This window comes from Panicum virgatum, chromosome 5N (assembly GCF_016808335.1).
Source record: "Panicum virgatum strain AP13 chromosome 5N, P.virgatum_v5, whole genome shotgun sequence".
NCBI classification, from domain to species: domain Eukaryota; kingdom Viridiplantae; phylum Streptophyta; class Magnoliopsida; order Poales; family Poaceae; genus Panicum; species Panicum virgatum.
This window is the reverse complement of record NC_053149.1, coordinates 56455389-56467066: the sequence shown is the minus strand read 5'-3', so window position 1 is coordinate 56467066 and position 11678 is coordinate 56455389. Positions and strand designations below refer to the sequence as shown.

At 42.0% G+C, this 11678-nt stretch overlaps 1 protein-coding gene across 1 annotated transcript; it reads left to right on the top strand.

Annotated features, from left to right (window-relative positions):
• Positions 1-379: 379 nt before the first annotated feature.
• On the top strand, positions 380-10868 carry LOC120676442 (villin-2-like). Its single transcript, XM_039957702.1, has 26 exons — positions 380-568; positions 1039-1756; positions 1832-1927; positions 2595-2747; positions 2887-2986; positions 3084-3152; positions 3229-3465; positions 3543-3720; positions 3804-3936; positions 5696-5855; positions 5980-6136; positions 6211-6314; positions 6417-6575; positions 6896-6964; positions 7048-7116; positions 7256-7393; positions 7574-7702; positions 7863-8013; positions 8174-8184; positions 8269-8409; positions 8505-8630; positions 8781-8837; positions 9073-9171; positions 9286-9529; positions 9795-10039; positions 10378-10868. The coding sequence occupies exons 4-26, from the start codon at positions 2695-2697 to the stop codon at positions 10489-10491; spliced, it is 2943 nt and encodes a 980-aa protein (XP_039813636.1). The 5' UTR covers positions 380-568; positions 1039-1756; positions 1832-1927; positions 2595-2694; the 3' UTR covers positions 10492-10868.
• The last annotated feature ends 810 nt before the right edge of the window (positions 10869-11678 follow it).

Genomic DNA, 11678 nt, shown 5'->3' with positions numbered 1-11678 from the left:
AGATGACGGGATGGTACTTTCAGTTCGGGTTTGCACATTTCAGTGGTATTTTACGGGACGGTCATCATTTAGTGGTATTTTACAGATATGGTGATCTTTTGATGGTAAAGAACCAATTTTCCAGTTTTCAGAAACAAAAACTCCGCGCGTGTGTTGGTCCGCAGCTGCGAGGCGTTGTGCACCGGTCCGCAGCGTGGCGCTACGACCTACTCCGACCCACCAGGCCAGCCAGCAAGGGAGGAGGAGGAGAGAGCCGGCCAAGGCCGAAGGCCGAGGGCCGAGCCAGCCAGCGACCCAGCAGGCCCCTGCCTGCCGTCCCGTTCATCATCATCGCCGCTCCCCTTCCCTATTTACGCTCGCCACTCTGTTCCAGGTGGCTCCTCCTCCCCCCTGTCTCGCTTTCCGGCCTCCCCTTCCGTCTCTGATCCACTGATCACTCCCCGCGTTTCGCTCGCCCTGATCCGGCGATCAGCGGGGAGCCTCCTCTCCCGGCGCACAGATCCGGCGGCGACGCACGCCCTCCGCCGCCCGCCCGGCACCGGCAGAACGCCACTCGATCCAGATCCAGGTATCGCCTCTCTCTGTCCCCAATTGCGCGTCTGTGTCTTGTCCCGCAGGCCGCCCTGTGGAGATCCACCCGTCCGGGGTCTCGTTGAGTTTCTCATCTAGCTCATTAGGAATTAGGATGGCTAAGCTCCCCTGGGCGAATTGCTTGTTTTCTTGTTCTCCAGGGTCGCCTCGCCTGTTTGCTGTTAGCCATGAAATCCAATCCGTATCGTATTCACGCATTCTGTTGCGATTTGATTTCATGTGCTGCGATCGAGCGCTGCTATAGGTTTCCTAATAATCTCTATAATTTAAGAGGCTTCAACTGAGCAGTGACCCACCCCTACCTGCCGCGAGGGGTGCACCAGTCATCGCGCTGTCTCGCTGGAAGCAATCGGCATGATCTAGCACCCGCAACGAACTTGCACACGTAAACAAGGCAAAACATCATGATCAGCATCACCATTTGACCCAATCCATTGCTGCGTGCAGCTGCTATCTTCTACCATGGATTGGGGAAATTACGAAGTGCATACACATATAGCGCGACTGGACTTGCTGCTGCTGCTGCAGGCGGGATATTTGGGATTTGAAGGCTGGAAAGGCTACTGAAGTAAAAGTGACAAATGCCCCACTGTCGGTATCTGGTCAAAGCATAGGCTCATAGCGCACCAGTTATGAACATGGGGACAAGTACAACACAAATATGCCAGGGATGATGAATGCCTATTTTGCCAGGAGTTGAGGGAAAGTGCAAAGCTACAAGATAGCATAGTACTTCGTAAAGGAACAAGTTGGAATTTTCTTACACGAATAGTGACCGTAGAGTGACTGTTGGTTAGAGCAGAGACTTAGGGTCATGCACCCTATCTGTTGAGAGTATCGCTTTGTCTCTTTTTACTAACCTGATATATTTGGATACATAGTAAATTTACTGTTTAGGTAAAGGTATACGAAACATCGTCTACATTCCAGTAGCATGCATTTGAATCAGTCAACTACTCACTAATCACTATTCACTTGCTGCTACTTTTTTCTAGGCAATAGCAAAAACAATTCAATGCTGATTACTATTTGCACAAAGTTTCTTTTTACCTTTTTATTTTCTGTCTGTTAGCACTAACTTCAACCCATATTTGATGAAGGATCAAGAAACCACTTAATGTAGACAACTAGATGCAAAAGGAACTTGGAACTTCACCAATTCAATGTGATATCCTAATTCAATCACACTGTTGGCACACTCTGTATGAATATTTTCTCATCCCGATCCGTTGAATTTTAGTAAAGCAATACCAACTTCATGGTTATGGGATAGGATGAGCAATGGAGATAAATCAGGGCTCACAATCTGAGACTGAAGACCAAACTGACTAAAGTGGTAAGCATTTGATCGAGCTAAGTGATAAGTACCTGTAAAGGATCTGACAGAGGTAGATAGAAATGAGTTGTTGTCATGAAAAGGAAACTAGTGAATAGATAAGTGAAAGAATTAAAATGGATACCTTAATTAGTAGCTGAGGTGACAAGCAGAGGAAAATTTTAACAGTTAGCGTAGCGCCACTTTAAGAAATGATTTATTATACTGTTATGGCAACACAAGTGGCCTGAAATGAATGCACATAAGCACAGTAAATGGCGCTGATATGCTTGGGTAAGACATAGTAAGGAAGTACAGCTCAAGTAACATAATACTCCAGGTGACCAGTATTCTGAAAAGCTACTCGATCAGGCACACCATCTGTTTAGCAATTATACAGCCTATACTGTATGTAAACTGGGAGGTTATCCATTCTTTCTTGGTTGATTATCAGGCCTAATCAGCTGACTTTTACAAGAGTTAAAGCTCTATCTAGCTAAAGCTACAATTTTGAATCACGATAATTTTCCATACCTTGTGCATTAATATCCATATTATCTGGTTCAGAACTTCTTTATCCGCTTGTTTGTCATGGGTATTTTGGTTTTAATATTTTTCTCTTTTTTATTGTTTTCTTGATTAAACAGACTGTCACATTTTTTATTGTTAATTGTTTTTCCATTTTCAGCATATGGTGTGTCTCTAATATTCAGCACACTTGTTGTGCAGTGGAACCATCTGCTATCATCTTGTTTTCTTCAAATTAATCCCAGAAAAGTTGCTTCCAGATGTCAACTACAAAAGTGCTAGATCCTGCTTTCCAAGGAGTTGGCCAGAAAGTGTATCCTTTCATATGTTTGTCAGTCTATTCCAGTTACATTTTGAGAAGTTGGCTTTGATAGATTTTTTTCTTCTGTTATTCAAACTTGCAATCTAGAATTTGTTTATTAAATATTAATGCATCCCTTAGCATCATCTAGTGGGACAGAAATATGGCGTATTGAAGATTTTAAACCAGTTGCGTTGCCAAAATCTGATTATGGTAAATTCTACTGTGGAGATTCATACATAGTTCTGCAGGTGCCTGCTTGTGCTGTTTTCTCATATCCATTACGAAGGTCTTCCTATTTTTCCATAAGACAAAAAATATTAACTATTTCTGTATTTTTTTTTATAGACATCCTGTGCCAAAGGTGGCGCGTATCTGTATGATATCCACTTCTGGATTGGGAAAGATTCAAGTCAAGTATGCACTTTGAACTTAAATTCTGTATTATTAGTACTTGTGCTAGCTTTCCTTGTGACTATTGCTTGTATTGCAGGATGAAGCTGGGACTGCGGCCATCAAGACAGTTGAACTTGATGCCGTCCTTGGAGGTCGTGCAATCCAACATAGGGAACTCCAAGGTTATGAATCTGACAAATTTTTGTCATACTTCAAGCCTTGCATTATACCTTTGGAGGGTGGTTTCGCCTCTGGGTTCAAAAAGCCTGAAGAGGAGAAGTTTGTAACACGGCTGTATATTTGCAGAGGGAAGAGAGCTATACGAGTTAAAGAGGTATGGAAGATTTATGTGCTGCGTGCCCTTTTGAATTTTCTGCTCAATAATTCCGGGATGCTGCCTTACTTGTTCAGGTTCCCTTCGCCCGGTCATCGTTAAACCATGATGACGTGTTTGTCTTAGATACTGAAAATAAGATATACCAGTTTAATGGTGCTAACTCCAATATCCAAGAAAGGGCCAAAGCATTGGAAGTGATCCAATATTTAAAAGAGAAATATCATGGTGGTGTGTCTGATGTTGCAATCGTCGGTGAGGGACATATCAACTTTAGATTGGTAAATTTGTTGGCCATCTTTTGCTCTACTTATGGTTTAGTTTATTTTTTATATCAGATGATGGGAAGTTACAAGCAGAGTCAGACTCTGGTGAATTCTGGGTCCTTTTTGGAGGTTTTGCACCAATAGGGAAAAAACCTGTGAGTGATGACGATGTTGTACTTGAAACTACGGCACCAAAGCTCTACAGGTATTTCCAATTGATTTCCAGCAAGAGGACAATATCTTGAAACAGTTTCTGTCATATCTAATTTAAAGTTTTAGACATATTGTTTTGTCAGTTTGAATATACACTTTGAAAAAAAACTAGGATCTGAATTGAGTCAAGCCCACCAGCAATTTGACTCAGTGTGTCAGAGCGTAAGATTTCACTTCCATTTGCACATAACATGATTAACAATCTGACAAAAAAGCAGAATTTTTTTGGAGTAAACCCAACAACATTTCTTCAGCAATGTTTCAACCCACTCTGACGTGCAACGGTGCAACCAGAAAACATTCAGATCAAGAAATAGAAAAGAGAGAAATCATAGGGGAAAGAACCACCAAATCATGGGCTGTGCCAAATTCTCACTAGATGCTCACCAAGAAAGCAATGAAAGCTTATTCGAAAAGAGTCCATGAATACAAATGCATCTCTCATCTCAAAAAAAGAAAAAGAAAAGGATCCCCTGCGGCCACCACTGATGGCTCGCCGCGTCATTGCTTTCACTTGCTCCTCCGAAGCTCAAGAATACCGGGAACGATGGCGAGCCTGGCGCCACGGTTGGCGCGGTCACCGTCTGCTTGAGGAAGTGGGGCGGCTTGCCGGCGTCCTGTAGGAACCGAGGGTACTCCAAGTACCCCTTGTCACCGCCTGCCAGCACCGCCGACTCCAGCAGCGCCTTCGGCCTCTACGATGGAGGAGGGGCGCGGCCGCCTACAGCGCCAAGGGTGGGCGGAGCGTGGCTGACCTCCTCCGCTTGCTGGCCGAGTCCCTGCACGCCGTGGGGCACGACGCCGCGGTCTGCCTCTCCCACTGCGACAAGTCCTCCCACCCCGCCGGCGAGCATGTGTACTTGGACGTTCTTCTCCCTGCGGAAAGAGGAGACGGGAAGAGGGGGAGGCCGCATCTAATTCCCGAGCTACTCCCTCCGTCCCAAAAAAGGATGTAAATCTCACATCTCGAGGAGTCAAACAATTTTAAGTTTGACTAAATTTATAGAAAATAATATTAAGATTTATTTTCCAAAATAAATATCATTAGATTAATCATGTATTATATTTTCACACTAAATTTATTTGGAGATATAAAATGTTAGTAATTTTTTTATAAATTTGGTCAAACTTAAAATTGTTTGACTCCTCGAGAAGCGAGATTCACATTCTTTTTGGGACGGAAGGAGTACATGCTTGCAGGTGGTGGATGTGGCAGTAACCACGAGCAGCACAGGACGTCCAGAAGTAGCCAAGAAGAAAACGAGAAAAGTTACGTGCACTCCCGTGAACCCGTGGAAGGAGCTGAGCCTGCCTGTAGCTAGCCAATAGGATGTTTTTAGCGCAACACATGCCGGTAGTCTCTGGTAGCACCTCACATTTAATCCACGTCGATTGAAATGCATCCGACGGTGCATGTTCAGGTGGGCATATGCCTACGTGGGCACAAAATCCGGTCTCTTAAATCTTGGTCAATTTCTGTAAATCATATCAATGATTCTGTGGTTTCCCATGCAATTGTACCTCCTAGATATAAATGGGCTAAGGTACCTAGATGTATTCTGATTTGCAGCTTTGGTTTAATATGCACTTCCGTCTTACTACTTTTGAGATTCTATCATGTTTTAAGTTCTTTATGACCAATTGTGCCTTCTGTATTTTACCGGTCCCTTCTTAATTGTAATGCTGTGAGGGGGTGGTTCTTCCTCCAGTGGTCGAGTTTTTGTTTTTATTATGAAATGTTCTCCATGCAGCATCAATGATGGTCAACTGAAGCTGGAAGAGGCAGCTCTTACAAAAGCTATGCTTGAAAATACCAAATGTTTCTTACTTGATTGTGGGGCTGAAATATATGTATGGGTTGGCCGGGTAACTCAAATGGAGGATAGAAAATCTGCCACCAAAGCGGTTGAGGTAAATTCTTGAACTGTTTTTCTTTCCTCAGCACCCCCCCCCCCCCCCCCCCCCAAAAAAACACACACACACACCCTGCTTTCATTTCTTGTAGGTAATACTTTCATGGTTGTGTCTTGTTCAGGAATTCCTTATTAATCAAAAGCGTCCAAAGACAACAAGAGTTACACAAGTCATTCAAGGTTATGAGAGTCATGCTTTCAAGTCCAAGTTTGAATCATGGCCAGTGGGCAATGCTGCTGGGAGCCCTGGCGTAGAGGAAGGGAGGGGAAAAGTTGCAGGTACGTCATCCAATTATAAGGATAATGAAATTTCCCCCTAGATTACTGGTGATAATATTTTTTTTATATTTCAGCTTTGTTGAAACAACAAGGTGTTGATGTAAAGGGAGCTGCAAAAAACACCGCTCCAGTAAATGAGGAAGTTCCTCCTTTACTTGAAGGCAGTGGAAAGCTTGAGGTTGCATTGATCAATATTCCTTTTTATGAGCTTTGTTGTTTGAAACAAGTAAACTGAAAAGACATTTAAGGGACATGTCCTTACCATAACAAATTGTAACAGGTATGGTGTGTTGATGGCAACACTAAGACTGCTCTGCCGAAAGAGGACATCGGAAAGTTTTACAGTGGAAACTGTTATATCATTCTCTATGCATATCATTCAGGCGACAAGAAAGAAGAATACTATCTCAGTTACTGGATTGGGAAGGATAGTTTGGTGGTAATATACTTTGCATGCTGCCAGACTTATGTTGCTGTCTTAAACTGTTCTTGCATCCTTTCTACCTTTCTACTTTTGTGCTTAGAATTTCATTGTGTCGGCAACGTTTATTTTTGCTGGTAGAATGTTGGCTGATGAAATTTAATGTTTTTAGTAAAAACATTTTTTTAGACTTAAAACCAAACAGTTTCTGCTCATCTGCAAAGCTGGTGGCATAAATTCTTTTGAAGTTAATTTGCACTTATGCTTTTCCTTTTGCAGAGTAAGCTTCTGACTTTTACAAGTGATCTGGATCTAACTTTTTGGCATTTGCTTCGCAGGATGATCAAACGATGGCATCTCAGTTAGCTAATACAATGTGGAATTCATTGAAAGGACGGCCTGTTCTGGTGGTGCATTTTATTATTTCAGATATGCCTGAGCTATTTGTTCAAAAGAGACAACTTCTGAGTTATTGATAGTTTTTTTGTAGGGTCGCATATATCAAGGGAAGGAGCCCCCACAATTCGTTGCTCTTTTCCAGCCCATGGTTATCTTGAAGGTATATGTTAAGCCTACCAAACATAATCGGTTGCGTCCCTTTTATGTTATTGTCAGTAATGGTTGTCTAGTTTGATTCCATGCCTACCTAAGTAATATATATGGATAATATGTATCTGGCAAATCAATAAATTATGTAGGGTGGAATTGGGTCCGGGTACAAGAAGCTTGTAGAAGAAAAGGGTGTGACTGGTGAGACTTATTCTTCCGAAGGCATTGCTCTATTTCGAGTATCTGGGACATCGATCCACAACAACAAGATTCTTCAAGTTGATGCGGTACTATACCTACCTCTTTCTACTACATGAGGATGAATCTTTGTATTGGAATCTTTTTGATAATGTGTAAATTGTTTAGTGTTGTATTATAGGATAACATTGACTCGACAAATACCTCCACAAAGAGCTTTAGTGAATTTCAGTTGCTTATCATTTAGCTGACCAGTAATCATTTTATAGGTGGCAACATCTTTAAGCTCAACAGAGTGTTTCGTATTGCAATCTGGAAATGCTATGTTTATGTGGCTTGGCAATTCTAGCACATATGAGCAACAGCAGTGGGCAGCAAAAGTTGCTGAATTTTTGAAGGTATGAGAGCACCTTTGAACAGCTTGAACCCAATCTATTAAATTTCTATCACTCTTTTTAAGTCCTACAAATCAATTGAGAACTTCCAAAACCTTGTGAAGCTCTGCTTTTTGTCTCGTTCAATATCTGTTGCTAAACTTTGATATTTCCAATCTTACAGCCTGGTGTTGCAGTGAAGCATTGCAAGGAGGGGACAGAGAGTTCTGCTTTCTGGTTTGCACTTGGTGGGAAACAGAGTTATACAAACAGAAATTCTACTCAGGATATTATTGCTAGAGAGCCTCACTTGTATGCATTCTCATTCAAGAATGGTCAGTTGTTGTAAATTTCATACTTTCATCAAGTTTTGTATCCATATGAAGTTTCTATTTCCTTTCATTCATGTGAAATATCTACGTTATATAAGTTTCTGGCCTAATCATCATTTGGTTGCTTGGGTTTGTTTGTGCTACAATCTTCGTCGTTGACCAGGGAGACTGGAGGTCAGTCCTCTTGCACTTGCTCTCCTTAGATCTATTCCTTCGTATTGCACAGTTCCAGGTATGTGATTTTATGAGCTGCTTCAGGTTACTGAGATCTTCAACTTCTCCCAAGATGATTTGTTAACTGAAGACATGATGATACTGGACACACATGGTGAGGTCTTCATTTGGATTGGTCAATGTGTGGAGTCAAAAGAGAAGCAGAAGGCATTTGAAATTGGCCAGGTATTGACTGAAGTGGTGACCTTATTCAGTATTGGTCAGTTCCAGTTTGCTGCTGTTGTACCTTTATTTAATATGTAATTATTACTTTTCCCCAGAAATATGTAGAGCATGCAAATTCTATTGAAGATCTTTCTTCATATGTACCACTATATAAAGTCATGGAAGGGAATGAGCCATGCTTCTTCAAGACGTACTTCAATTGGGACAACACAAAATCTGTGGTAAGCTCTTGGAAACATTATATTTTATCTTGCCTTTTCTGTTCTATCTGATATTAATCATACAAGAGATATTAATCGATTCCTGCTGAAAGGTTAAGGTTTTATTACAAAATGCACCATATTAAATAATAAGTATCATACTTAATACAGGTTCATGGGAATTCATTCCAGAAGAAACTCTCGCTACTTTTTGGATTTCGTTCTGAGGTAAGCCTGAGATTTTAAGTTGAAGATACAAAGTTACATAAGAATATATGCTTGGTTTTCTTGAACAAGTTTCTTGGATGTTAAACATTCAGTTTTTAAGTTGCTTTTAGGCGATGGACTTAATATTTGCATGAATAACCATTTCTTGAACTGTATAAAGGTTCCATGAACCAATACTCGGAAATGCAAATAAATATTCAACAAGTGCAATCTTTACATCATAGTTCTTTTGTAGGGTGCACCTAGGAGCTCTGGTAATGGTGGACCCACTCAGAGGGCATCTGCATTAGCAGCTCTATCATCTGCATTTAATCCATCGTCCCAACAAAAGCTGGTAAACTTTAAATAGTTGATTTGATTCCTCATAATATGTATACATTTTGGCTAAAAGAATTATACATTCTTTATGAAAACATCAATGTAACTAGCTTCTTGATCTTTATGTCAGTCTAATGAGAGGCCTAAAAGCACAGGCGATGGACCCACTCAACGTGCCTCTGCACTTGCTGCCTTATCAAATGCATTTAATCCATCCTCAAAACCCAAAACTCCCACCCCACCTCCATCTCGTTCAGGTCAAGGATCTCAAAGAGCAGCTGCTGTAGCTGCATTGTCCTCTGTGCTGACTGCTGAGCAATCTGGATCTTCAGAAAATCTACGAGCCAAGGCTAGCAGCACAGCAGATAAGACAGGTAGAGCTACACGTTTCTTTCCAGTACCATTCTTCAAGGAATCACTTGTTAGGTGTTTGAGTTCTCTGATTTGCTTTCCTTGTTTCTTCAAAATGTTTCCTTTAAAGGCTTGTCTTTTTTGTTTTGCAAGTGTAACCTTGGAACACTAGTCGTCTATTTGATGTTGTTGGTAAACCTGACGAATGGAATGAATCATAGATGAAGGCCATTACCTCCTTACTGGCATATTTATCACTTCAATGTTTGACACCCTTTTTCAATGCAGATGTTGACAGGGTTGTAATAACTCAATCTGGTGCATCTTCTCCTCAGTCTGAAGCTGGGGAGTCCTCTGTGTTTCACCAAGAAAAAGATGTTGTAGAAGGGGCACCATCTGAGGCTGATGGAGCAGAGGCTGAGGCCCCAGAGGAAGAAACAACAGAGAATGTGGGTGAAGCAACCTTTAGCTATGACCGCTTGATAACCAAATCCACCGATCCTGTTCGTGGGATAGATTACAAACGCAGAGAGGTTTGTCTCCGCCCTCATTCTTAAAGTTGTGAATTTCCATTAATGACCTTAGGATGTGAATAGATATTGAATTGTTTCTTGGTTTCATGCATCAATAAGTAACTTTACTTTGGCTTTTGGCTGCAGCTAAATTGTGTGCTTCTGTTATATGATGCATTTGGTTCTCTTTCGACAACTCCTTTTCACCTTTCTATAATCATACGTACATATATTCTACTGTTGCTCATCCAACCAATTCTGTTAATGTTTGAGTTTGCTTGAAATGAGCTTTACATTTAAAGGAAAGCACGTCAGGACATAAGTTCAATTTTAATTGAACTACTCTATTGGTTTTGCAGGCATACTTATCAGATAGTGAGTTTCAAACTGTTTTTGGCATGACTAAGGATGCATTCTACCAACAGCCAAATTGGAAGCAAGAACTACAGAAGCGAAAAGCTGATCTCTTCTGAAGAGAACAAGCTTCGTATCTAGTGTCTGCTATAAAATTTGATCCTCTTATCGTGAATGGGAGTAAATCTATCATATATTATCAGTTATGCTGCTTTCTGAGGACAGGCTACTGGTGGCTTTGCTCAATTGGTTTTTTTGCGACCAATTTTATAGGTCAATTCTTTTATTTGTACATGGCCTGAGTTGTGCTGCTTGCGAGGTCCTTATATACTCTAGCTTGCTTTGTGACTGTCCATATGTGTGTATAATTTTTTTTTTCATTGGTTTGTTACGTATGGGCATTTCCTGGTAGGTCATCCTTGATTCATTGTATTGTTACTCAGGTGCATTGCTCACGAAATATTTGTGCTGTCTGTTTGCTGTTGATGGTTGACAATTGAACGCCTCTGGTTAAACTTATCTACCCGTACAAATAAGTGGCCATCTCTGGCCATTGAGGTGCAGGGAGACGTTGAGGTGGCGTGCTTGCCGGCGTAAGTGAGGCGGTATCTACACTCCCTGCCGTTGAAGTAGGCGTTCTCGCCTTTGTAAGAGATGCGGGGTAGAGTTGTGGTTTTCCCTCTTGTTGGGGTCTTTGTCTGCTTGGCCGGCTACCTCGTCGGCGGCCATCCGGGACTCCTTTCCGGCGTGTTGGCGACTCGGCGTCGGATTTGGTTCCTCCGTTGTCCATGGTGTGTGGAGATTGCTGACGCTCGTTCACTGGAGGAAGATGCGTCCCACCAGGTCTGAGGCGCTGGATCTTGCGGCACCTGCACACCAAATGCTTTGGAGTCTCCAGCGATGGCGACGGGTGGATTTGGCTCCGGTCTGGGCAGGCGGAGGTACGCATAGGAGAAGAGGCGTTGTAATTTCTACTCCATGCAGGGTCCTTTATGCAAAAGGGGGATGTACTACATGTCCTGTGCTTCATTAAATCTGCCATGTTTGGCAAAAAAAAAAAAAAGTAGAGTACTAGCTATAGAAGTTGCCAGCTGAGCAGGATACAAATGCATCAGCTGAACCGAACCCGCTTGAGATCTCTGGCATCTCCAGGCAAAGGCGGGGAGAGTATAATGTATACACCTGGTTCATTTTGCTCCACCCATTCAGCATCGTGGCAAGATTCAGCATCAGGTAGCCTACTTCCATTCTTGGTAACTTCTGCATGACTCGTCTTATTCCTAACAGAACTTGGTCCATTAGAAGC

What these genes read in the sequence shown, in the direction of transcription:
- LOC120676442 (XM_039957702.1), top strand. Translation starts at nt 2,695, where the DNA reads ATGTCAACTACAAAAGTGCTAGATCCTGCTTTCCAAGGAGTTGGCCAG. An exon ending in GAGCTATACGAGTTAAAGAG is followed by an intron (nt 3,466 to 3,542) that starts GTATGGAAGATT and finishes TTACTTGTTCAG; the next exon opens with GTTCCCTTCGCCCGGTCATC. An exon ending in TTTTTGGATTTCGTTCTGAG is followed by an intron (nt 8,838 to 9,072) that starts GTAAGCCTGAGA and finishes GTTCTTTTGTAG; the next exon opens with GGTGCACCTAGGAGCTCTGG.